The sequence below is a fragment of the Leopardus geoffroyi genome, chromosome D2 (assembly GCF_018350155.1).
Source record: "Leopardus geoffroyi isolate Oge1 chromosome D2, O.geoffroyi_Oge1_pat1.0, whole genome shotgun sequence".
Classification (NCBI taxonomy): domain Eukaryota; kingdom Metazoa; phylum Chordata; class Mammalia; order Carnivora; family Felidae; genus Leopardus; species Leopardus geoffroyi.
In genome coordinates this window covers 81,837,859-81,864,260 of record NC_059334.1, presented here as the reverse complement: position 1 = coordinate 81,864,260, position 26,402 = coordinate 81,837,859, and the positions used below count along the sequence as shown (strand labels likewise).

Below are 26,402 nucleotides of genomic sequence, written 5' to 3'. Positions count from 1 at the left end.
CACAGATTTATGCAACTGGCACCACAATACTATTTCAGTAACCTGCCTCCCAGTGAGAGTAAGGATATTCTACACCAGGTGATGGATCACCTATCACCCATGTCAACAATGAAGAAGGAACAGAACATGTGTGAGAAGTGCCCAGAAACCGCGGAGCAAAGGTGCGCCTTGCAGTGACTCGTCTGCACCTTCCCCTTAGAGCGTGCTGTGTAGCCAGTACCCCAGCCGGGCCGCACGGCTGATCCACTGGAGCAAGGTGAGGACCTTCAACTTGAATACGGACATCATACCCCACACAAGAGAGTCTCGAAAAGAGTTACACTTTGTACATTATTTAAAAATAAAAAATGCAAGTTTTTATTGAGTTCTTTAAATTACTACTCCACGTTTTCCTTCTTACTGGAAAAGCTCTTCATCAACCATTCGTAATTCGACCAAATTTTTTTTTTTTGAAAAAAGCTATTTTGTAAATGTGTCACAGACACAGGTGACAGAACCCTACTTTTTTGTAGAGGACCTTAATCTGAATAAAGTGATGAGTTTTTCAGTAAATCTGAGCTGTTTTCTGGTAATTTTACAAAAACGAAAACCAGCCCCCTGCTGCCCATGGGAAACGGGTCAGAGAGAGAGATGCTCTTTCAGTTTACCCATGATTTCGTCCATCTTGTCACCTGGAATCAACATCACAGTTCGCAAGGGCTTCATCGGGACGTCGTCAAAGGACCACCTGCCTCCCAGACAGGTGTCGCTCTCTTCCTGCACCGAGTAGTTGAACTTCAAGATTGCCTTCTAAAGCAAATATATTAAGTTAAAAATTCAGCCAACCTAAAGGCAAAACTCATTTACGTGGCAGCCAGGAATAGCATTTGGTACATGTTTAAGAATGACGGCGAACGGAAGTAGAACACAGAAATAGCTCAGACGGGGCAGTCAGGCAGAAGTTACAAAATGCTTACCAAATTCCTAACCTACAGGAGGAGCGAGGAGAGTGGTGCCCCATCGCGATGAGGGGAACGGCAGCGAAGTGAGAGTACTGCCACCATCATTTATAATCCTGCTCGTATTCATGATCTCATTTGATTCTCAAAATAATCTTGCAACAGCAAAGTGAAAGAAAGACTCCTAACATCTGACAATTAATGAGCATGGTCTTCAGACACTGGTCTCTCCTCACGGTCCTGGCTGCTCCCTTGGCATAAAGCTGTCGTGTGACGACAGGGAAGTCTGCGTAACCAGGCCATCTTAAACCAACCATACATACATACTTCCCTGAAACAATCTAAGGTGCTGCTTAGGCCTAAACATTTTCACTATTTATTCCTGAAAAACCAGGGCAGTGCTGAATCTGGTAGTGTTTTAGTATTTAGTGGGCGTCTTTTTAATAGCGATAGATATCCTCTAATCCAGGAAAGTAAGCTACCCCTCAGATTCAACATTGAGACGAGGTCAGGGTGAGAAAGCATGTTCTCTGGTGTCTGGTGGTCCATCGTAGCACAATATACCTTTACAGGAAGAAAGTGCCAGAAAGCCCAAAAGCGGGAGGACATCCAGGACTGAGGGCAGGGAGAAGTGTGTGAGCCATCATGGCGGAGAATGGGCCTGCCCCAGCTTCCACATCCACCAGCTGCGTGACTCAGATAATGGCTCCCATCTCCCTCGGACTCCACGTCCCCATCTGTAAACCAGGACTAACGTCTGCCTCACGGAGTGGTTCTAGAACTAAACATCTTCTGGTCAGCATATTGTAAGTGCCTGACCACCACTGAGCGTTCATGGCTTTTTCCTCCCCAGGCTCGTCACCAACAGGGCCGGGGGGGCGGGGGGGGCTGGCGACTTAACCTGTTGAGAACCTACTAGGTGTAGGCCCTGTGTTAGCTGCCAGCTGCTGCCAGTATGGAGGAAGAGTGGCCATACTCAAAGGACTTTGACGTGAATGGGAGAGCAACAAATCCTGCTTATTGTCAAGAAGATCCTTACTGACATCTAAATGAATAGGTGAAAACAGGCCAGTCTTACCTCATAGAAAAATTCTTCCTCTGCATTTGCAAACATTAACTCATCTTTCTCTTGGCTGCTCCATTTCTTTTTAGGATTGTTTTTTCCAGCTTCCACAAACGTCTTGCTGATCAGAAGGTAGAAGGAACACTCTCCACACGGCTTGTTCGTTCTGTGTGCCTCTGCCAGTTCTTTCCTAAAAGGTGTAACACAGAGGTCTGCCTGCTGAGTCAGCTGAAATCCATGAAATCCACGAACCAGAGCACAGAGAAAAGCAGTCAGGCCTCTTCGGTGGGTTCTGTCGTGTCTGACACAGGCTTAATGAACCGACGTTAGGTCTGGACACTTCTAAAGCACCGAGTGTTATTTCTGAAGTCCACTGCACTTTCTGTTAATTACAGCAGTGTTTTATAGTAAGTAGTCTGATGAGTCAGATGATGGTGAGTTGTGGATACACGGTAAATAACGAGTCTCAAATTCACTCGACGTCAACATGTAAGAACGTGCGTTTTTAAGGACAGATATTTGACAAAAAGCCACAAAGGCACAGAGCCATAACCAAAGCCCTCGGAGCAGGTGACTACCAGGCTCCCGGCACTAGAGTCTGGAACTCACTCCCGACCTGCTGCACAAAGGGCACGGTAGGACACAGGTGCCCTAAATTCTAGAGTAGTCTGTGGAGTGGCAATGCAGCCTAAATCTTTTTTCCTTCCGGAAACTACACAATGTCCCTCTGCATCTGGCTGAACAAAGATGGAAAGCCTCTGGCTTTCCTTAACAGAGGATCAGGAGGGAGATCACCCTCCCGTGAAACCAAACAAACACGAGCTCCAGCGGATCAGAAAAAAGGCGAAGCGCAACAAAGGACACGCGGCAGAAGCCCGTCGCACGGCAGCTGGGGGTCCTCGTGGCCGGCAGTTCCCTTCCTACCAAGCACCGCCGGGAGCGCCCGAGCGCCGTGGCCCCGGAGCAGGGGCGTCTGCGCGGCACGGGGGCCGGTCTGTATTTCCGTCCCGCTCTACCTCAAGGTCCAGTCAGTCCCGAGCCTGAGCCCTGCTTACGGTTAAAATGGTGGAAACATAACCCCCGCCCATAATATAAAAACACAACAGCAACAAACCCTGAGAAGCTAGACACACGGTGTCGGGACCGCTTCCTTAGTTACAAATCGTCCCTGTGGAATCTAGGAATTGTACCCAGTTTTCGTCACTGGCGTATCGCTTGGCACCTCATCCATGCTACAGAAATCTGGGAAGAGGGGGGAAACCTTAGTCCAACGGGTAAGAAGGCCACACGAGCTGCTCCTGTACCCCCGTCAATCTCGTAAGGCCGTTCAGACTACGGCCACAAGTAATCAAGGGCTGGCGGGACACGGCCTCCCCTCTGGCCGCTCCAGCTGCCCCCCGCCCCACACACACAGTTGGCATCGCTCTGCCGAACCCACCGGGGAAAAACCGTGCGGAGGCGCGCGGCCCGGTCTCTTACCGGAGCTGCTGGTGCATGGGCAGCGCGATCTGAGGAGGAACGTTAATGAACCTCTCGCTGAGCAGAAAGCCCACGGGCTTGGAGGCGTCGTTGAAAAGCGCGTCCAGCTGTTCAACCGAGCTCTTCCCACAGCTCTTCTCACAGGAGCTCAGGATCAACTCTTTAATTTGTTCAGCACACCGCGTACCCTGCAAAGCAAAGACGAGGCGACGTGACAGTGAGAGCTGTGACTTCTGTCTCACGGCAAAGGCGGTTTCCCACACTTCCTCAGTGCTGACTGCGGAAGCATCGCCACCTGGGTTGCGTACCGGCCGTGAGCAGCGGTGAGAGAGGGGCACGCGGACACACACACACTGGCCTGGCAACTCCAGTCCATCTAAAACCTGAGGGTGAAGTGTAACCTGCACCTGATTCCGTAAACAGCCGGTTTTCCCTTTTTGGCCAGAACTCCCGCCAACAAAGAGATGGATGGAAACCCAAGCGAAGGTGATGAAGCGCCCTCCGCGGCAGGAAGCAACGAAGCCTCACAGTCAAAGCAAGGGCCGCAGGGACAGCAGCGCCATCGGATCCCGTGTCGGTACCGACACCAGGCCACCAGTGCCCGATGGTTCTCTACGCCACAGGGACTCAAGGCCCTAAGCGGCATAGATTACTCGTAACACAGACACTTTCGTATTAAAAAAAGATTACAGTGAGATTTCACAAGGGCACATACCCTTATAGCATCGCTATCTGATATAAAAAACTATCATCGTGTGTTAAATACAAGCAATTTCGGCCTAATGAACAGTCATCCAGTGAAACTAACCTTTCTTTCCGTTAAATTTAAAAGACTTATGAATCCAAAAATCTCATCTTCGTCCACATCGTCATCACTGTCTTCTGAAACATCCGTTTGCTGTTTGAAAAAGCAATGAGAGTTGTATGTTTGGGAAAAGCAGAATACGAAGTCCTCTTTTGGTTTTCACAAACTTTCCTCGGCTGTCGTCACCGTAGGGAAGCATCGCACGCTAAGCACCGTGTGGCCGTGGCCCTACCAGCTCACCTCCCTCGATTCTGTTCCCGTTTTACACCGTGGATGATCCCTTCCTGCCCCAGGTTTCTTCATGCTAGATACGGTGGCTCAGTCGGTTAAGCGTCTGACTTTTGACTTCAGCTCAGGGCATGGTCTCACGGTTCGTGAGATGAAGCCCCGCATCAGGCTCTGGGCTGACGGCACAGAGGCCTGCTTGGGATTCTCTCTCTCTCCCTCTCTCTCTGCCCCTTCCCCATCCCCCCCCAAAATAAACGTTAAAAAAAAAGAAAGAAAAAAAAAAAAACCCAGAACAATTAAAGCCTCTTGAAAGAAGCCACTCTGTCTTCCAAGCAATCCGGCTGCAGCCAGCCCTAGCGACACTGGCTCACCTACAGCCACACTCCAGAGCCCCGGTGAAGGAGGACAAGGCCCGAGTGCCACTTACACCTACCACGCGTGCGGGAGAGGAAGGGCCAGAAGGGAAATGAATTAAGAACCGAGAACTAAGAATGAAATGCCGGCCTCTACCCTGCACTTCCCGGCTCGATGACGGCCCTTCCCCTGCCGGCCTCAGCGCGCCCTCCACACGGACCGCCTCACGCTGCTTGTTTGCTTGTTCAAGCTGCAAACTCTCCGCGCATCCCCAGTACTGAGCGCGGGGTCCGGCACGGACTGAGTCCTTGGGGACCATGTGCTGAACAAAATGAGAAGGAGGCTGCTGCTCTCCCCCGGAAGGACAGCAGGGACCCACAGCTGCCCACTGTCCTGGAAACTGTCCCGTGGGAAGGGGCTTACAGGGCTCTGCCACACACTTCAGCATGACCGGTTCACAGAGGGGAGGCCGAGGGAGCAGATGCACCGCCGGTGGCAGGGTGCCGCCGGGCGAGAGTGGAGAACAGCTGGACCTGCCTCTGTGGGCACCGGAAGTCACACCTCAGTGACTGAAAGGGGCCCGGCCCCGCTGAGCGGGGCGGAGGAGACGGGCAAAGGGGCGACCAGGCTTTAAGGCCCGCATGCCTGCGGACCCGGGCTGTAAATGACCACCGGTTTCTTCCTGCGGGAACAAGGAAGGGAGCTGTGGCTCAGGTAAGGCCTCAAAGGCCTAGGAAATAAAACTATATGCCAAGGTGAGAGATGTTTCAGGTAATCACGTGGATACACTAATGGAGACTGAGAAGGTAACTCAGGGCACTAACAGCCCGTGAGAGGACCGGCCATGTCTGGTCAGGAAGGAGAGAGGGAAAGAAAGAAAAGAGTATGTATGCCAGCCTTGGTCCCTTAAGATCAACCCAAGACCGTTTTTCAAGGTCTCCCAGCTACCGTGGCAAAACACGCAGTACTGACCGACGGAATGCCAGGGGACGAAAAAGGAACCTTCAGTGTCAAATCCTAAGAAATCCTCAAAACGGGGGCACCTGGCTGGCACAGGTGGAGGAGGATGCAACTCTTGACCTCGGGGTCATGAGTTCAAGCCCCAGACTGAGCACAAAAATTACTTTAAAAAAAAAAAAACAACCCCCAAATGGTCACTGGGCTCATAAGCAGTCAGCATTCCCCGGAGCACGCTCAATGTTCCTCCTCGACAGGCCGTCAACCATCAACGTCACACGAGGGTGCCTCTCGTGGGGCTGGAGTCCCAATCCCATTCGGTCTCCTCCACATGTCCCCCCCCCCCCATCAAGAGCCCCCCATCTGCTTGGCCCGCTCACAGCCACCACCCCCCATGCCTCCCTTCACCCCTGAAGCCTCCTGGTTCAAAACAATTCTTAGCACCTAAGTCCTGAGCAACTCCACCACAAGTGGAGCCTCTCTACACAACCCACGAGTGCAGTTCATGGCCCTCCCCCGCCACCGCCCTTTTCCCTCCACAGCCCAACAGACAGACCATCTTCTCTAGAAGAGTCTAAATCAACTCCCAAGTCCCAGAGGCTCCAGTGAAAGTTCTGGGCAGTCCTCTCCTCAGGACACAAACCTCTGTCCCTGGGACACCTCAAGTATCTCTGCGGAAGCCATGGGGCTATTTGTGAAATCATCCAGGGGAGGGCTGAATCCCATCACTGACAGTAAGCGGTGTCAAGGATAAAAGCGACTGCTTGTTGGGAGGTCACAGGACAGGGTCAGAAGGTAGAGGAGGGTCAGTAACGTATCCCCCAGACTGAAAAGGCACACGAGACGGAAAACCGAAGCAAGCCACTCCATACCGCTTACAGAGTCTTGCTCTGGGTAACTTCCTTTCTGAGGGATCAGGTGAACAATCTCACGCTGTGAAGCCATTCTCCACAAAGCCCGGACCTTACCCTACAGCTTGTCGGCGCCCGGGGCACAGAGGGGAGGTCACACGGCGGTCACCTAAAGCGGGGCCTTCCGTGCGCCCCTTGATGGAAGATCAGAAGGCCTCACGCACTCCGGCCAGGGGGCACGTTAACCTCCACGGGGCCTAGACCGCGCAGTCCCAAAGGTCACTGTGCAGGCGCAAACAAGGCGGAGGACCAAAGACGGAGGCAGCGTTGTCAGCACGCCTACAGACCCCCCTCGGCTGGAGGACACGTGGGTGGGGAGTCTCCTTTCCCGCTGCTCTAAGAAAAGGAAGCTACTGGAGGTGCTGTTCCTTTCACTTCCTTTACGTTCAGTGCCGTGAGCGTTAGTGACGGAGATGCCGGCGATCCTACCCGACAGTTCCAGAACGTCAGTGGAGCACCGATGGTAAAGGCCAGACCGGGGTGCTTGGGAGGAGAGGAAGTAGAGGCTGTGGGTGCCAACTTTTTCGAGAGCCTTGGCTTTGAAAACGAAGGGAGATGTCGAAAGGTGAGGTGGTTAGGGGTACATCAGACTCAGGTGGCCATTTTTTCACCATAACCTAGACGGTAAAGAGTAGGCGACCGTGACGGCTGACGTTCCAGCACTTAGCCACACGCCACTGCTCCTTTCTCACCACCGTCCGAAGGAGGGACCGGCACCATCCTCATTTTCAGAGATGGAAATGGAAACAGGCTAAGGTCGCTGTAGCGATTATGTTTCCCACCAACGGCCACATCTCCACTCCCATAGGGCCCGCCCTGGAGAGGAAGGGAGGCCCCTGGCCCACAGTCCCAGCCGGGCTCCCAGTGGACAGCCGGCACTAACCCGCGAGTCGTGTGAATGGGCCATCCTGAAAGGGAACCCTCCAGCCCCCGCTGACCCTCTCGGGTTAGTGCGACGCGGAGCAGGTGTGTGCTGTCCTCACTGAACTCTGTCCAAACGGGCTACACAGACGACCTACTATTCTAAGACACTAAACTGCGGACACTTCACTTAGGCAGCTACAGGTAACCGAAGGCACCGCCAAGGGCTGGGCACACAGGCAGGACTCACCCTCCCGCTGCGCATCCCCCAAATGCTCCCTCCCAGGCCACCCCCGCCCCCACCGGACGCGCCTCCGCAGGCCCTGCCAGTTGCTCAGGAGTAACGGTGGCATCAGCAGGGTCTGCCCGCACCCTCCCGGGCAAGTGCCCATCTGCTAAGAGGGGCCAAGTCTCAGGCTCACACCTCATGTGCGGGTGTCACAGGCAAACCTAACGTGACATGTGCACTCCCAAGCTCACGTTCCCTCCTGACCTGCTCCTCCTCCATGTTTGCAATCTCGGTCGCTCGAGCCGGACACTTGGGAGCCACCCTCGACTCCTTTCCCGCCACTCACGAAACCCCATCACATCTCATCTCCCAAACACCCTCCGAATCACCCCCTTCTCTCACCGTCTGTTGCCACTCCTGGGTACCTGCATTCAATAATCTTGGAAATTACTAGAATGGCTTCTAACCAGTCTCTCTTCCTGAAGTTACACCTCTTTCCAGTTTGAGCCCCTGGCCTGCCAACTAAACACCAGGAGGATCTTAACAGGCCAAAGAACTAATTTGATAAGAACAAACATAACTGTCCCGCTTACCTTAATCACACTCCCGATGTGGTTTTGTTGAATTAAGAGATCAGTTAGTTCTGCAATGTTCACAGGAGCCTTCAGGAAAAGCTAAAAGGAGAAAAATACTTACTTTAAATGAAAATCAAAGCAAAAATTTTAATAAAACTTTTAATACCCACATTCAAATAATGCAATATCCACGATGTGACCACAAAGAGAACCCAGGAGGAAAGGAAAATCCCAGGAGAATCCAAGCTAAAAGCACTGAAATGTAAGAGGCAGTGGTAATACAGGAGGTGTGGGAGAGAAGAAGACAAGAGAGGGGAAAAGAGAGAGGAGAAGGAGGACATACGGCCAAAGAATGTGACTAGGACACTGGAGCCACCTTAAACGGGGTAAGGGAGGCTAGAAGCAGAAGCAAGCATGGATTTTGTAGCACCAGCTGGTGCACTCGGGACAGACTCTCCCGCAAGAATTCTTCTGCCCCGGGGAGCCTGGGTGGGTCAGCTGGTTAAGCGTCCTGCTTCAGCTCAGGTCACGATCTCGAGGTTCAGGAGTTTTAGTCTCGCATCAGGCTCTCTGCTGTCAGCGTGGAGCCTGCTAGGATTCCCTCCCTCCCTCTCGGCCCCTCCCCTGCTCTAGTCTCTTAGTCTCTCTCAAAAATAAACAAACTTAAAAAACAAAACAAAACTTCTACCCCACCAAGTTTGGATGTGAATTAGAGAAAAACAGAAGAGTTGTTCAAGTAATTAGCACATGAAAAGGAAAAGATTTTACCACAACAGATACTTATTAACATATTAATGAGGCCAAAAGCAGGGTATGTTAGCCTTGGAAAAAACCTCTGCAGGGTCCAGAGGATAGGAACGGAATTCTAAAATAAAGGACGGAATTTGACCTAGTTGGCGTTGCTTGAATGGCCTGGATTTTCTCAGAAGAGCAAAGTTCTGTGTGGAGTCAGAGACCATACCTGCTGCAGTAACTTCTTAATTCCGTCATAATCATTATCTGAGATGGAATACGCTTCAAATTCAACGTTCACTTCCTGTAAATAACACACAAAATAGGTCATCACACATAACTTCCTAAGATAATTCAGGCATTATTTTCTACTTGGCAGATTTTTCTTCTCCTGCTCCCTCCATTCTTTTGGGCTCTATGTCTATCTACAGAACATGCCAGAAAAAGGATGCAAAGAAAATGTCATCGCTGCCTAAGCTTTAAGGAGGCAAGAAAAGTGCCACGACTGCCATCTGCACAGGTTACAAAGCACCTTCACACTATCTCCTCATTTGACACAAAAGCCTGAGGAACAAAAAACTGAGTGATCTAGTTTCAAAGTAGATCAAGTCGGACCCACAGAAAACCACCGCAGCAGCCGCAAAGGAGAAATTATGTACCTGACTGCAAGGGCGAGGGAAGAGCACAAGCACTTCAGAAGTCCCTGGCAGGACCTACCGTTTGGTTCAGCCCACGGCTCCGAGGCTACGCTTCATTTTCCTGGCAGGTACTGACCGAGTGCCACACGTACCAAGCACCGTGCCAGGCACTCACGGTGGACAGGTAAGCAAAGCAGGCAGGAATGGTCCCGCCCTCGTGGAGGGTACGGTTTCGGGGGAATGTACACACTTGAAGAAAACATTTATGCAAATACATGTGAGGTTGCAGCTATCCGTGCTATAAAACACAGGTGCACAGTGCCGTAACAGCTTGGAAAACAGGTAACAAAGTCTTCCCTTAGAGAAGGGACGCTCGACTGACTTCGGCTCGGGTCACGATCTCACGGTTCGTGGGTTCGAGCCCCGCGTCCAGCTCTGTGCTGACAGCTCAGAGCCCGGAGGCTGTTTCGGATTCTGTGTCTCCCTCACTCTCTGCCCCTCCCCTACTTGCACTCTGTCTCTGTCTCAAAAATACATAAACACTAAAAAAAAAATTAAAAAAAAAAAAGAAGGGATGCTTGAGCTGGGCATGAGGATAAGAGTTCCTGGCACCAAGAACCGCACACGCCAAGGCCCCAAGGCAGGAGGAAATCGGTGAGTGAGTGAGTGAGTGAGTGAGTGCAAGAGACTAAAGGAAGCTGTGTGTGGCTGGGCTCCTTGATCCTCTGCAAAACAAGGACAACATCAGGCCTGGTTTTTGGTGTGAAGGCTTAGACTTAAAACTGCCACAAGGTCAGTCCTGTGTCATACCCTGCCTGCTAAGTGACACACTTATTTGGGGGCTCTGATGAAATAGTGTTTTCCCACATACTTCCAAGTTTAGCAGGTTCTGGAATTTGGGTCTTAGCCGGAGAAGGCCGCGGAGGAAAATCACACGTGCTTTTGCCTAGTCACCCTGCCTGTGCGTATATTTAAGCATTCCCTTGGCTGTTCAAATTTGCCAAGGGCTGGATATCAAGGTCAGTTTATAAACGTCAAATCCTGACCCTCGGAGGTAGGTTCGGCCAGATGTGAGCAGCAAAACCCGGAGGGAAGGAGGGTGTTCCAAACAAAACCACGAAACAATTCATCACTAGTCAGGTATTCCTTATAAAGGAATAACTTCTCTAAACAATACCCTTCCGGTGTTGTTTTCTATTTTCTCGTGTGGACAGAAGCCTCAGACATCTGTCCCAGGCTATTACTGGCCGCCCCACTGCTACAGATACCCGATGGATTATGTGCCCAGCACCGCTTTCCCTGGGAACGGCCTCCCCAACCGCCAGGTTTCAGGGCAAACGGCCATCTTTGTAAAACAGAGCCCTGCCACTCACTCCCAAGTGACAGGATTTGGAATTAAGACGAAATACGACAAATCTCAGAAGCTGTTGATATTTTCTATTCTCTGCTATATGGCGTACAACAGAAAAAGAACCAAATATCTTGAATGCAACAAAGAGCAGTAAAGCAAAGACAAACGTGAAAGACTTTTCGTGTTCTCCACGGCATCCCAGGCTCCCCAGCCGGTCCCAGAAGCCCAGCTACTTCCTGCCCTTGGAGGTCTAAGATGCCCTTGCACCCTTACCAAACTCCCCTTTCTGCTGAAGCTACCCTCTGAGGGTCTCGAATAAGCACCAACAAGAGCCCCAACCACACGGCCGGGAGCACTGAACGTGCCTAGCGCTCTTCTCATCTTTTCGGGACCCCCACCCGTTTCCTGAAGTTCGCATACCCACTTTCTATCTCTGCCAGCCGCCTCAAAGCCAATCACTCTGCTTTTTAAATCGGGCTTATTGCCCACGAGTGTGTGCACGCGTGCACACACACACACACAAACACACTTCCTTCCTTTTAAACAGATCTAAGGCAGATTTTGAATTTCCAAAATAATTCCCGTGGATTTCTTCATCACAGTAATGAGCTGTGGATAGTGAACATCTCAGAAACTAAAAGCACCCCCCCCCCCCAAATAAAGGACTCTATCCACTAAGTGTGCAGAACTGCCCTGAAAGCCTTACAATTTCTTCAGTCAAAAAAGTGATACAGATCATCGGTAAACACTACAAAGACCACAGAGATTAGGGCTTGAACTCTTATTACCCACCCCCCAACTCCTACTCTTGAGAGGTCACTACCAATAGTAAGTTAATCTTTCAGGAAGTTTTCAACATATCACCAAATTTATTTCCTGTTTCTTCTTTCCCCTACATAGACTGCACTACACGTGAGGTCTTAAACTTTCTGCGTGTCCTCAGTCTTAAATGGTGACAATTCCCAACTTCAGAGAGTTGACATAAGCGTTAAGTGAGTTAATACAACGTATACAGATCCTGGAACAGCATGTATTATCATTATTATCAGAAGATAAATTCTTACAAGTAGAATTACTGAATCAGGGAATACATACAACTTTAAACTTTGATAGATACTGTCAAATTGTCCTCCAAAGACACTGCAACAAATTATACTCCAATGGTATATGTAAAATGCCTATTTTCTTATACTACTATGTCAATGACGATTACCACACTGATGATTTTAACCACCAGAGTGCAACAGATTATCCATGTTAACGCAAGAAGCACTGATTTTTACAACCCAAAGTTAGCAAAATAGCCAATTAAAGCTCTAAGTGAAAAAAGGTGAGACCACATTCAAGGCAAGGGGCCAAAGAGCTAATTCGTAAGAGAAAGCTCTGTTCACTCAAGATTTATCATATACCCACGCCAGTCTCAGCCCTAACCCTGAATCCACCCTTCTGACTCATGTTTATCTCTGACTTGATTTCCCACCACTCTTGATTATTCTGTTGTGGCCACTCAAGCTGCCTTTCTGATTTTCTTATTCATGAAATGGGAAATCACTGGAATATTCTGAACAAGGAAGAGGGAAGAGACCTACATTTTAAAAAGATCTCCCTGGGTGTGCCTGGCTGGCTCAATTGGAAAAGCATGTGACTCTTGATCTCGGGGTGGTAAGTTTGAGCCCCGTGGCCTTAGAGATTACTAAAAAAAAAAAAAAAAAAAAAAAAAAAGATAAACTTCAAAATATGGTACTTAGCATTCCTAGTATCTTGTAAAAATAAATAAAAGATCTCTCCTGCTTCAGGTGTAGAGACGGTTCAGGAACAAGAATGGAAAAAAGCTACTGAAGGAGTCCAGGCAGGCGGTGATGAAGTGTGCACTAAGATGCTGGAGAATCAATGATGAAAAGCGTCTGGATACAAAGATAAAGCTAACAGGATCTACTGATAGCTGGACGCAGGATGACAAAAGGGAGGAATTAAACTACTGGGTTAGAGCAACTGGCGAATATGGGGGCCATTTATAGAAAGAGGGCAAAGGTTAGAAGCCGGAGCATGAAATGCAAATTCTGCTTTGGGCGTTACTAAGTTTTAGGTACCCATCGGGCATTCAGTGCTCTTAAGAATCATTCAATCCTAACTACTCATTCAACAGATATGAAGTACCTATAATGTCCAGCAGCACGGTAGGAGCTATTCTGAAACACAGGAACCCAGTTCTAGGAGAACCCATCACCCGGACTTGGTGAACGGGACAAGGTCAGACGCCCCGGAGGCAGAAACACTGTTTAGGGGAGATCTAAACAAGGATGGAAAACACTGCAGGATGAAGACCAGCCTCTGATACGGGTCTTGGTAGAACGGACAGAAGGCCTTCAAGGAAAGAAGGCCGCTGTGAGTGAGCCACGGAACAAGAGCCGGGCGGAGTGACCGCAGGGTGGGCAGAGAAAAAAACTGCGGGCCCTTGTTGGTCTACTGCGGGTTTGGGGCTTTAGCTTTGGAACTAAATTTAAAAAAGCCACTGAGAAGGGTCGCGGCGGGTTTTCTCCAAGAGGTGGGGGCGGGGGGGGGGGGCGACCCGGCGGAGTAGGACTTCTGAAGATAACTTCCGTGTCTGCCATGTGCAAAAAGACTTAGTTTATCATCTCCAGTTTCTGCTTAGAGACCCTCAGGTACAGGAGGTCGCTACTCCGAGCAGCTCACAGTCACAAGGCTTTGGCGACCAGAAAGTTTGAACCCAGCCGTAAACCAACCTGGGGTCGACTGTGGTTCTCACCTCGTGGACGCTCTCGTCGTCTTCATCCTCTTCGTCACTGTCTTCATCGTCTTCGTCCTCGTCCTCCACTTCATCTTCCTCTTCTTCCTCGTCTCGCGGGACCGGAACACCTGGAACCCGCGGAGCCCCACTACTCAAAGCACGCCGCTTGGCCCTGGACGCCATGATACCAGCCTCACTGCGCCTGCGCAACTCCCTCCAACCCGCCCTACCGGACCCACCCATGCAAGTCGAGGGGGTGAGAGACCACGAAGAACCTCGGCGCTGAGTCGGTGTCAACCTCAGAGCCCCTGCTGGATTCCACGGCCCTGATACCTAGGAGTCAAGTCCAGTCTGGAGTCCTATTTTGGCATTTCCTTCCCCCGCCTCCATCCTCCCTTACTCCCTACAACGCTCCCCACCCCCTTCGCTCAGTGGTTCGACCCTTCTCGGCCCCACCTCCCCGGGCCTGGGCGTCGGTGCGCATGCGCGAACTCCAGCTGTGCGCTGCTCTGGCTCCCAGACCCCGGCGGCGCCGCTGGTGCCTCGCGGCCGCGCACAGGCCGTTTCCATGGCAGCAGAGGCCACGCGGTGAGGGGGCCTCCCACCCGGCTCCCAGCTCCCACAGCTGCATCTCCGGCTCCTTGGCACCGCGAGATACCGCCCCCGACGGGGCGCCCGCCGAGTGCCCCAGCCCCTAGCCTTTCGGGCCTCTGCAGCCCGGCGAGGTAGGTGTCGCCGCCCACGGTGCCGACGATGACACCGAGGCCTAGCGGGGGCGTGACGAGTAGCGAGCAGAGCTCCGAGGCCGCTGCTGGCTTGGGCGGGGGTCCCTGGCCTCCGGGGCAGCGGTCGCCCCGAACGGAAGGTCGCCGGATGCGTACAGATGCCCGCGCGCCAGGCTCAGGCCCGGCCCCGAGGGGGCACCCCAACACCGTCAGTGGCGTAACCATGTCAGCGACTGAACGAATCCCCCCCTAAACCCTGCCCGTAGCCAACGCTCTTGAAGCGCATTCTGGACCCGAAAGTGTCTTTAACCTTCAATGCTTCGGGTCCAGTGGGGAAATCTGAATTACAGACCAGAGCCTACTTTGAGAGAATAGAGAGTGGAGGGGACTATGGTGCTGCTGCAGCCGGTTGTGGCCCAGTCGACCTCCCCGCCCAGTGCTGTCAGATCTTTACGTGGCAAGAGCCCCCGGGGTTGTGGAGTTTTACAAGGTCCATACTGATTGTTAACACCTGTGCCAAATAAAATTCAGCTTCTAATCAGATTTCTCACGTGGACCACCAGTATGCAGCCATTGTAAAGATGACTCGGAAAGAAGGTCCTTGAAGAAGACATCAGCTTTCTGAGCAGAAGGTCTATGGTTTAAGCATTCTCTCCTCTGTAAAATGAGGAAAGTGGGTTGGAGAGCTGTGACCCTAAAAATGGAAGGCACTGCCCCTAGTAGTGAGGTGGCTACTGCCCAGAGGGTTAAGCAGACCCTTTCTCAGTGATCTTTCGGCAGCAGGAAATGGAGTCAGGGTGACGTAAGGGTTGCCAGAGCCCAAGTCCCCATGACTGTTTTCTGTAAGTTTCGTCTTTCCTGAGAGTCTCCACTACCAAGCCACCATATGGATGTTGGCAGACCCGCGTATCAGGAATTCACATCTGATGGGGTAGCTTAAAATGACCCCTTTGGGCCCCACAACTGTGCAAAAACATCTTCCTGTAACGTACAAGACAGGAAGCTGTAGGGGAGGAAAAAAACACCTATCACAAGGCTCAAATTAGAAAAAAGACTCGGAAGTAATGGTGCCGGTGTACGAACAGAGTTGTGCTCAGACAGAACGGGTAATTTTTAAGTATACGGTTGAGTGGCACCAGGTATATCCGCATTATTGTGCAACAATCACCACCATCCATCCCCAGACCTTCTTTACCTTGCAAAAACCAAACTCTGTGTCCATTAAACTGTAATTCCTCAGTTCCTACCCTCCGCACAACGGGCCCCGGAAACCCCCGCTTTGTTCTCTGCCTTTATGAATTCGGGCTATTGTAGTGGAATCATATAATGTGTATTCTTCTGTGGCAGCTCATTTCACTGAGTGTAAAGTCCTCAGGGTTCATCCATGTTGCAGCAGGTGTCAGAATTTCCTTTTTTTTTTTTTAGGGTTGAATAATACTCCACTGTACGTATATGTCGCATTTTGTTTATGCATTTGACCACTGGTGGGCACGTGGGTTGCCACCACCTTTTGACTCTTGTGAATAATGCTGTGAACTTGGACATAAAAATACCTGTTGAAGTCCCTGCTGTTAAATTTTGGGGTGTATATACCCAGAAGTGGAACTGTTGGACCATACGATAATTCTGCGTTTACTGTTTTTTGAGGACCTATACTTTTTGGTATTTTGCAGAGTTTCCACGGTGAGCAGGCGTGGCTTTGACAAGAGATCGGGGGAAAAGCCTTACTTGCACCCTCAGACTAGCTCCCAGGTTGAGGTCATGGTCAGGGTGTAGAGTAGAGTATCTTAAAAGAGCCGAGATGGTAGGCCTGGATTAAATACCACCGCTGCCACTCGCTGTGCTGTGTGACTATGGGTACATCGCTCAGTCCTTCAGAGTGTTGGTTTCCTCTTCTGTGAAATACGGCTAATAATACCTACCTTGCTGGTCTAAATGGGGGTGGAGATCCTGCCATGTAAAATGCTTGGCCCCTTAAATAACACAGAGTAAGTGCTTAATAAAAGGGCAGCTGTTGTTACTGTTGAGAGAGCAGCAGGACACAGCTAGAAAGTGTGAGTTCGAGAACCTGGCTCTTTCTTACCAGCGAAGTGGTCTCGATCAAGTCATTTTCTCTGTGTAAGGAAAAGAGATCATTTCCCCTGCTCCGGAGATGCTGGGTAAATCTGAAGTGTTGTTTTCCCTCAGTGTGAACTAATATTTACCGAGCATCCACTGTGGGGAAGGAAGTCCGTCAAACAGCCAGCAGTCCAGAGGGCCCGTCCACTGCACGATCGCAGGGCCTGAGACCAAGAGCAGAGCAGCCTAGACCAGAACACAGGCCTCCGCCCCCCCCCCCCCCCCCCCCAGCGCAAGCCCCTTCCCCTCCCCCGAGCCTCTTCCCAAAGTCCAGAGCGGCTCAGATACAATCCTTATTTAAAAGCCTGGGAATAGCCCCGCTTGTTTCCTGTTCCTGGTTCCCTCCTATTCCTGCTGCGAGGCAGGTTAGCAGGAGTTTCTTCAAGCAGGGAGCTTTCAACTTGGTCCAGGAAAAGTGCAGGGATAATAGATTTCCTGAGGCTGTACTGGCTCCCCAGGCTGCCATGTCCAAGTGCCACAAACTGGGCAGTGTATACGGTGGGAATATATTGTCTCAGTCAGTGGTAGAGACTAGAATTCTACGACCAAGATGTCATTAGGGTTGGTTCCTTCTGAGGGCTGTCAGAGACATCTGCTCTGTGCCTCTCCCCCCCGTTCTGGTGGCTTTCTGGCCATCTGACATCCCTCGGCTTGTCAATACCTCGCCCCAATCTCAGCCTTATCTTCACAGGTCTTTCCCCCAGTGCGTGCGTGTGTGTGCGTCCGCCTCTCCCCTTGTCATCGGATACCAGCCCTATTGGATCAGGGCCCGCTCTAATGACCTCATTTTAACTTGACTACATGGCAAGGACCCTGTTTCCAAATAAGGTCACATTCTGAGGGATGAGGGTTAGGACTTCAACACATAAATCTTGGATTCAAAGCCCGACAGCCCAAGTGCAGGGATCTACCATTGCACTGCTAGCTCTCCACAGCAAGCGACCGGATGACGGGTATGTGAACTTGATGGGAACAACTGAGGGAGCCTGTGTGGAGATGCACGTCGCCGAGAAGGGCATCGTTCATTTTTTGAGAACCACCCCCCTCGCCGCCCCAATCCCTAGAATACTCCAGGCTCTAGTCAACAAAAGCATCTCAGCTGGCTTCACCCGTCTCCAACCTGTTCGGCACCAATCTGCTGCTGGACTCCTGTTTTAATGTCACCAGACCTTCCATACAAAGTAGCTGGAATGTGCACCCATCATCCTAGGTCATCGGCCACAGCAGAGTATGAATTCTGAGTCCGAGGAGCCCTGGGCCCAGACGCAGACTTTTAAAGCCTTTCTTCTGAGTGCTGGCAGTTTGCAGTAGGCAGTACTTGTGTGTGTGTGTCTGTCTCTGTCTCTCTCAGTCTCTCTCTGTCTCTCTCTGTCAACACTTAGCTCACGGTTCTGTGGTTGTCAGTCTCCCCCCACCAGCCTTGGAGCATCCTGAGAGTGGGTGTTAAGTGTTATTTGTCCCTTAACCAGCACCCAGTTCCCAGCATCACACAGAAGAGATTCAGTGTATCTTGGGTAAACGAAAGTAGGATTGCAGAGCCCCTCCCTGTCTCGTTGAGAGCCACGTTTCTGGCCTGGAAGGCCAGCCGGTCCTTTCTTAGTTCCCCTTGTTGATAAAATCCAGGAGCTTCTGCAAGGTGAGCAAGGCAGAATGCGGCACACCGGGAACTCCAAAGAGTAAGTCCTGCCAAAGAACCGGGTTCACCTGCTCCCCAAGCGCATCGCATGGTTCTCTTTGACTTGCCCATCATCCGGAACTGCCCGCTCGGTGCCTGCCTCGGCTCTGGTATCTCCCGTATGTGTGCGTTGGGGTGGGGAGGTACCCCTGCAACGTCTCTCCACCCCACTGCCTGCCTTGCCAGTGATGGCCTTGTTTCTCCTCTTCAGAGCAAGACTGAGTCGTCTTCCCTTCCTGTACCTATATCTTTACCTCCACTTTATTCTGGCACTTGCTCTATTATGGACTGAATTGTGCCCCCCCCCCCCCCCCCCCCCGCCAATTCGTATGTTCCAGCCCTAATCCCCAGTGTGACTTTACTTGGATATAGGGCCTTTAAAGAGGTATTGAAGAGGGGCACCTGGCTGGCTCAGTCGGTCTAGCATGTGACTCTTGATCTCAGGGTCATGAGTTCAAGCCCCATTTTGGGCATGGAGCCTATTCAAAAAAGGAAAAAAAAAAGCAGTAATGATTAGATGAGGTCACTGGGAGGTCAAGCCCTAATACAATAGCCACCAGGTGGAGGCCTAATCCTGTGGGTCCGGTGTCCTTTACCAGAAAAGGAGACACCAGCGGTCTCTCTCTGTGCACAGAGGAAAGACCACGTGAGCACGGCCAGGAGGCACTCGCCCCTAAGCCGGGAAGAGAGCTCTCACCAGGAACCAACCGTGAGAACACCTTGATCTTGGACTCCCAGCCTCCAGAACTATGAGCAAATAAATGTCTGCTGTTTCGCCCCCCAAGTCTTTGGAATTCCGGTATCGATGGGATTCCACTCTGCAGAGGTGTCTTCCTTCTCCTTTGCTAGGGTCTCCCCTGCCCACTGCCCAACTTGACCTGGCATTGCCTGGGTGCTGGACGGCTTGACCTGGGCCTCCTTCCCCCGTCACCCAGGTCCCGAGACTTCAGAAGACTCCCTCTACACACTGACACCGCCCAAATCCCTGTCCTTTGACCCGACTCCCCCCTGAGCCCAAATTGCCTACCCAGTTTCTCCATTTGGGCATTTGGTGCCACGACTCTCCGACTCATTTACCACTGCAGCGGACCTAGTAAATGCTAACATTCGTACAGCACATCGTGGTAAACAGATGAGGTGTACAGTTCCCAGGTAAAGGCGGCCGGCCCTGGCTGGGGCTGCCGTGGTTCTGGCTGCCCTGGGCCCCACCAGCTGCCCCAGGGGCCGAGAGGACCAAGCCCGCAGGCATGCCTGTAAGCCGTTCACAGCACACGAACGAACGGGCTGAGGCGCACGGGTGTGGAACGGGCATCCTCAAACACGGTACGTCCCGAATGAATCTTTGTCCCCATCCCTTCGCATGCCCCGACAGGGCTCCCATCCTCCAGCTGTTCGGGTTATAAACCCAACTCCTCTTTCCTCCACCCTGCACCAGCCCCAGTAAATGCTGTTGGCCCCACCTTCAGAACACATCCGAGGGGCGCCTCCCCACTTCGCCTGCCAACGCCTACCCAGGCCCTACGGGTAGGAGTTGTCACAAGAAGCCCTGAGGAGGGCGAGCCTGAGAGACAGAAGTCTGGGGCGGCCGGAGTGCAGAGGCGGGAGTGGAGACCCCGGGGCTGGACCCTGCCGGGCCTCGTTGGGTCGTATCAGGGAGTTTGGATCTGATCTCGACAGGAGTGGGAAGGTTCTTATTGACAGATTTACTTCTCCTGGCCCTTTCTCATTTCTGCTCGCCCTTTCCTCCTGCAGGGTAACAGGAGGTGGGAAGTGTGGTATCACAGAGCAGGCACAGGACTGAGGGGCAAGGGATCTGACGCCAGCTTTACCGCCCACGATGTGATCTTGTTTCTCCTCTGTTGAGTGGGGCAAACCTCTGCGTTACCAAGCTGTCGGGGTGCCAAGTGACTCAGAGGACATAACGATGGCCACTAACACGTTTACTGAGCACCTACCATACACCAAAGACTGACTGAATGCTTCAGTTGTATGTAAAGGATGAGGTCGGCCCGTTTTATGGGTGAGGAAGCTGCCGTAGAGAGGACACAACTCCTCCAGAGTCCCTGAGCTGATAAGTGGCAGAGCCGGGTGGCATTCACAGACAGGCGGGCTGGCTCTCAAGGCTGTGCTCCCAACGCCTAGGCTGTGCTGCCTCTCCTATCCTTTGCAGACCCCACCCAGTGTTTGGGAGAACAGAAAATAAAAAGTATCACTCTTTACGTGTAGAATGTCTGGTACAGAGTGCTTAGATTAATAACGCAGACACGCGAAAGCAAAGCCCATCTACCCACCGCAAATAGAGAAACTATTTCTTCTGGGTTCTTCTCTGTGGTCGTCTTAGGTAATAAAATTGATGGCTCCAGGATAATAACCATTAAGAGATTCCGTGAGCTGTGCTACCGGCCTTGAGAACTAAAAATCAGATTATTACCCTTATTCCTTCTCTGCCCGTGCTCACAGCACCTCTAATGCAACATTCGGAGAAACCACTGCTGATGATTCTGTGCCCGGCTAGCGCCCCATGTCATCAAGTTCAGTGAGAAACCCATCACCTGATAAGTGCACAGAGATAGTCCTGCTAACACATCACTCATTTTCTTAGTCATTTAAGAATTAAAGTTGATCATGTTTTGAGCATAGATTCCCCACTAATTGACTAGTACCATTCACTGTATATTAAGCACATTCGGCCCAGGGCAGAATCCCAGGGCTCAGAGAAAGGTCTACAGGGCGTGGGGGTGGACGGGAGTGGAGAGGGGGAGTCCCAAAAGGTCCTGCAGAGCCAAAGGATCTGCAGCAAAGGCCTGGGGACTGGGTGACAGACACTGCCCTTAGCACAGGAAATGGTCACCAGGGGGAGGCCTGGCTTACGGGGCAGCTGAGGTGCAGGTGTTTCCACAGGCACTCATGTGCATGGCATCAGCTGCCCTACACATGGGGGATGACTTCTGTGCCTGGAATGGCTTCTGTCCAAATGGCTTTCTTTCTCCAATCATCAGGGTTTAGAGAATGGCATTACTGCAACTTCTCCCAGACCAAGGAAAGGTCCAGAACATTCCCATCCACATTCCAGCCGGCAGGGAGGCAGGGGGAGAGAGTAGGGGTGTGACACTTCCCGCTAAGGGCAGGACCCACAAAGTGTGCGCCTCGCCCTCCCCCCCCCCCCCCCCGCCCTCTGCTTGTGTCCTGAGGGCCAGAACCTAGTCACCAGGCCACATCCAGGCACGTTTTCATTTGGGGCGACCACGTGCCCTGCCCTGTTAACAAGGGAGTCCATTTCTATGAGAGGAAAGGGCAGACTGGGTATTTGGGAGCCAGTGGCGACCTTGGCCACACCTGCCACTCCAAGTAAGACTTGGCCAGTTACGCCTCCGTGGCATCTTGACTTTTTCTTTGTCGTGCTTATTACACGGACTCTGTCATCGTCTTTACGTGTAGAATGTCGGTTTTATCCTCCGGTAAAGATGAGGCAGGAATCATACTGTATCCCCAGTGCCTAGTACACAGTAACTGTTTAGAAATATTTGTTGCCTCATTGATAGGATTACACTGAACACACCTCAAGCTTAGGTGGGATTCAAAGAAGAAAGACATTTTTGCCTAGCGGCAACCATCAGGCCACGGACAGATGGTTTCACCCTGAATTACGTCACTGCACCCTGTTAACTCTGTCTTCACTATGAATCCCCGATCCAGCCGCTTCCTAATGGCGCCACTGCCCAGTGTCCTGGGTGGTCATCCCCGCCACGGAAGCCAGAGACCCTTCTAAAGCGCGAACCAGTGTCATTGCTTCTGGTCCTGCTGCAACCCGTCTGTGGATTCCCGTTTCTCGTGGGGCCCAAGTCCACCTTGTCCTTCACACTGGAGCCACGCTTACCCTTCTCTCCTGGGGACGTGCCCGGCCCTTCCTGACACTGGAACAGGTTTCCTCACTGCCATTGTCATTCTGATCTCAACTAAGACGCCATCTCAGAGGTGGCCCTGGAGAGGCAACCAGCTATCAGCACCCGGTCACCTCTCCTACATCACCTTATAGCACTTGGTAGTACTTGAACTTGTCCCCCCTTCCCCAGTAAATAATGCAGACCTAATGCCCCTGAGGCAGATTCCAGGTGTCACTGCCTGAGAACAATATAGAAACATTTTTGTGAGAGACTGGCTCCTGGAATCTGAAAGCAACACTAACATATCCTTTGAAAACTTGGGGTTCCATATCCCAGAGCCTACAACTGTGGCGGGGATGTGCCCCTTAAGGCCTTCCACCGACTGGAGGAGGCCCTCCCAGATTATCTAGGATAATCTCCCTGGCTAAAAGCCACCTGATGATAGACTTTATTGTGTCTCCAAAATACCTAGGTCAGCGCTCGTGAATAAATGGGGACTAGATCCTAGCCGGGCTGACGCGTGAGCATGACCATCTCAGAAAGGCGGGTTCCCGGTTTCCCAAAAGACAGACACATTCCAAACGACCTCAGGAAACAATAGAAACAATACTGCCTACTTCCTCAGTCTCTGTAGCTAACAGCTCAGTGGCAGCAGTAATTAGAACTTGATTTCATAATTATTATTTGTTCACCCAGGGTTGGTTGCTTAGATACAAAGCAATTCATTTTGAGCCAGATTTTCCTTAAGACGCCCCGCAGATATTATAATGTTCCGGAACCTATTCAGTAATAACAAGTAATGGCTCTCAAAGTTAACACATTTCTGCTCGAAACAATATGTGCTGTTTGACTGTTACCAACCACTTGTATAGTAGTTAGTAAGTAACTGGTGGGCCTCATGCTACTCACGGGATAGTAATCCACATTTCAGGCAGGATTTATTCCGCAGTTCTCCAGCAGCATTTATTTTGAGGCCTTTGGGGTGGTCATATTAAATTCCACCCCCACCCTACGCCTTGATACAAAAGAATTTAATATCTATTGTAAAAAAAAAAAATGTGGATAATACAGAAAGAGGTGAACAAGAAAACAATCACCCTAACCTGCCCCCCAGGAATAATTATTAGTAGTATTTGATGCATTTTCTTTCATATATATGTATATATAAGATCGATAAAGTCACACTATTCATGCATCCTATTTTTTAACATTATTTGGTGATCCATGTAATTAAGTTTTTTTTTTTTTTTTATTTTTTTTTCAACGTTTATTTATTTTTGGGACAGAGAGAGACAGAGCATGAACGGGGGAGGGGCAGAGAGAGAGGGAGACACAGAATCGGAAACAGGCTCCAGGCTCTGAGCCATCAGCCCAGAGCCTGACGCGGGGCTTGAACTCACGGACGGCGAGATCGTGACCTGGCTGAAGTCGGACGCTTAACCGACTGCGCCACCCAGGCGCCCCAAAGTTATTAATGACTCTTCTAATGATTTCATCTAATGATGTACCATTCTCTCAACGTTGGACATTTACTTTGTTTCCCGTTGTTAATACTAGGATACAATCTTACCACTAGAAGAGGAGTAAGTCCTGGAGACCTAATGCACAACATGGTGATTATAGTCAACAATACTGTATTATAAACCTCAGAGTTCCCGGGAGAGTTCACCTCAACTGTTCTCACCACAAAAAAAGAGATAATTAGGAGGCACGGTAAAGCCACTACTGTAGTCATCACACTGCAGTATGGAAATGTATCAAATGAACAGCTAACTACCTGACATTTACAAATTTACACAGTGTCCTATGTCAATTATATCTCAAAAAAAAAAAAAAAAAGAATACCAGGATGGACATCTTCATGTTAGTTTTTGCACACATTTATGAGTAGTGCCTTCGTATTTGTTCTTAGAAGTGAAATTATAGGAAGGAAGAGTATGAAATGTACAAGGCTCTTGATACATATCAACGAATTATTTTCCAGGTCGTTAGATGACTTTTGAAAGGTTTCTCATAATATTTGACAACATTTATAACCCATCATTTGAAAAGTAGAAAGGTCAATATAATTATTTCCTAAAGAGCTTATGAACTATTTCGTATGTTTACCCTGAAACAGAAGTAATTGTTTATTTCCTTAAAATAATTTCTCTATTATTGACAATACAACCCCCAATTTGCATCGCTTCTCTTCATGAGCCTTAAATGTGTGGCCCGGACACTGGCTTTCCCTAATGGCTTTCATCTGCCTTTCCGAGTGATATCAAGTGCCAGCATGCTGTCCCTTGGCCTTATCAGCGACAGGGTCTTCAGAAGGAACAAGCACATGAACGCTAAGTCATTGTGGGCGAGGGACAGGTCCCCTCAGCCAGCCGTTGATTACCTTCTTCCCCTGCTTCTGTCCCATCGATAACTGCTCAGGAAGAGTCCTTGAGCTCTAATTAGGATCCATCCGCCTCCCTGCTCTGTCACAGCACCCTGTAAGGATTGCCAGGCGATAATGAAGGTTCTTTTACTAAAAGACCCTAAGGAGGATGACTGTGGCCAAGATCCATATATCAGGGTAAGTGCCTGAGGCTCCTGGTCCCGCGAAGCCTAACACTGTCTTACTACGAGGGTGAGGGGTGGGGGGGGGGGTATCTGCTAACCCTCTACGGGGCCGACACCAAGTAAGTCGTGACTGTGATCCTTTCCTTATTTTCCACACAACCGTGGCCAAAGCAGAACTATATTCTTGTATTTGCAGGAACTAGGATTATATGGACTTGAAGCCACTCTGATCCCTGTTTTATCATTTGAGTTTTTGTCTCTTTCCAGTTTTTCTGAGAAGGTAAGGTCTGTCAGTGTCCAAGTACCATAATTTCTGAGTCTCTGTAGAATCGTTGCCCACCCAAACCGGAAGGATTTCTTCACCATCCCCTCATTTCACTAGCAAACTTGAAACAGGGGTGGCCCAGCCTCACCTGGCCCCAGGGGAGGTGGCTCTTGGACCACCCGTGAGTCCCCACCAGCTCCCCCAGAAAGCCTCCCTGTCCCGGAGGTGGGGTCTGTGGGGGCCGGGAGAACAGGTTGCAGGGGGCTCTCAGCAGTGGGGCCCTTCCAGTTTGCCCTCCCACTCACCTGCCCGCCCTGACCACTTGCCGCATGGGTGTTACCATCCCGTTTTAGAGCCAGGCCCCAGGTTGGGCCACTCGGCCGAGGCCCCCAGCAAGTAAGAAGGCTGCTGCGCAGGGCGTCCACTCTGCTGCGGGTGATGCCATCGTAGATCCTGCTGGACAAAGCCTCAGGAAAGACTCGCAAACATTTCAGATCAAAGACTCAGTGCTCAGGCCACCTCATCAGTGTGCAACCGGCCCCAGGGGTGGAGCGCCTTCGGGGCGCCTCCCCCGGAGCTCCTTTCTAGACACGCGGGCCCACAGCCAGGGTGGTTCCATGGGACTGGGGTGCCCAGCCCTGCTCCCGGGCCCCACACCTGTGTGAGCGCCAGGGTCACCCCTCCTGCTGTGCACAGCACAACCCTGCCAGCAGCTCTGTACGGAAGCGTGTTTCTTCCTTTTGGTTTGGGCCGAATACTGCATTATTCATTCAGAAATTTACCCGGCAAACATCCATCTGGCATCTGTTCTGTCCAAGGCACTGGGCTGAGTGCTGAGGGAACCATGTAAGCGGGGCCCCAAGAGGCACGCTCTTCCATAAGCAGCCCTGAAAGGCACCAAAGACCTCATCGCTTGAGATCACGTCTTAGACTCGTGCTCCTACAGATACCAGAGTTTCCACACGATCACCTCCCATCTCCACCAGCCAGCGTGCTCCCTGGGGGCCTTCCAGAGCCCCCATGAAGCCCCCTACAGAGCGAGGGGGGGCACGGGCATGTCCTTGAGCCCTGGCCCTGCCACTCACCTTGGGCCAGCTCCTTAGGCTTTGTCTTCATCTATGAAATGACAATAACCCCACCCATCTCACATGGTACTTTCACAGATTTTAGGGAGAGACTAGGTAAAAACGGCAATGTTTAGTAGATTTTATCATATTATCTTTGAAAATCAGTGCTTCGGCATGGAGATTGCCCCTTGAAGATTCCAGTTTTATTACAGACGCAGGTCCAATCTGCCCTCCTGCCTGCACCCCAC

General features: G+C 51.0%; 3 protein-coding genes across 12 annotated transcripts in view; 2 read left to right on the top strand and 1 right to left on the bottom strand.

The window, feature by feature from the left end:
- The window catches only part of DHX32 (DEAH-box helicase 32 (putative)), a 58,305-nt gene extending 57,945 nt beyond the window's left edge, over nucleotides 1-360 (top strand). For all 5 annotated transcript variants that reach the window (XM_045439201.1, XM_045439200.1, XM_045439199.1 and 2 more), the window contains one exon: nucleotides 6-360. In XM_045439201.1, coding sequence (XP_045295157.1) covers nucleotides 6-177 — 172 coding nt within the window. In that variant the 3' untranslated portion in view covers nucleotides 178-360. The remainder of the gene's footprint in view (nucleotides 1-5) is intronic.
- Nucleotides 334-14,303, bottom strand: LOC123577197 (BRCA2 and CDKN1A interacting protein). Of its 2 annotated transcripts, none has more exons than XM_045439208.1 (7): nucleotides 13,889-14,303; nucleotides 9,362-9,436; nucleotides 8,419-8,499; nucleotides 4,289-4,378; nucleotides 3,481-3,668; nucleotides 2,017-2,191; nucleotides 334-789 (listed from the first exon to the last, which is right to left on the bottom strand). In XM_045439208.1, exons 1-7 carry the CDS (start codon nucleotides 14,111-14,113, stop codon nucleotides 619-621), a joined length of 1,005 nt encoding a protein of 334 aa, XP_045295164.1. In that variant the 5' UTR covers nucleotides 14,114-14,303; the 3' UTR covers nucleotides 334-618. The 2 variants fall into 2 exon arrangements, with proteins under 2 accessions (XP_045295164.1, XP_045295163.1); XM_045439207.1 differs by having other exon boundaries at nucleotides 334-786; nucleotides 13,889-14,090.
- A 71-nt stretch (nucleotides 14,304-14,374) lies between these two features.
- UROS (uroporphyrinogen III synthase) overlaps nucleotides 14,375-26,402 on the top strand; it is a 36,925-nt gene continuing 24,897 nt past the window's right edge. The window contains exons 1-4 of one of the 5 annotated variants that reach the window (XM_045439214.1): nucleotides 14,375-14,595; nucleotides 18,988-19,711; nucleotides 24,747-24,835; nucleotides 25,019-25,102. In XM_045439214.1, the coding sequence (XP_045295170.1) occupies nucleotides 19,636-19,711; nucleotides 24,747-24,835; nucleotides 25,019-25,102 (249 nt within the window). In that variant the 5' untranslated portion in view covers nucleotides 14,375-14,595; nucleotides 18,988-19,635. Of the gene's footprint in view, nucleotides 14,596-18,987; nucleotides 19,712-20,140; nucleotides 20,409-24,746; nucleotides 24,836-25,018; nucleotides 25,103-26,402 lie in introns of those variants that run through there. The other 4 variants (XM_045439211.1, XM_045439212.1, XM_045439210.1 and 1 more) reach the window with 4 other exon arrangements.

Coding starts and splice junctions, on each gene's coding strand:
- LOC123577197 (XM_045439208.1), bottom strand. CDS start 14,113: ATGGGTGGGTCCGGTAGGGCGGGTTGGAGGGAGTTGCGCAGGCGCAGT. Junction 9,437..13,888: donor ACGACGAGAGCGTCCACGAG/GTGAGAACCACA, acceptor TGTTATTTACAG/GAAGTGAACGTTGAATTTGA. Junction 3,669..4,288: donor TAAATTTAACGGAAAGAAAG/GTTAGTTTCACT, acceptor TTTGCTTTGCAG/GGTACGCGGTGTGCTGAACA.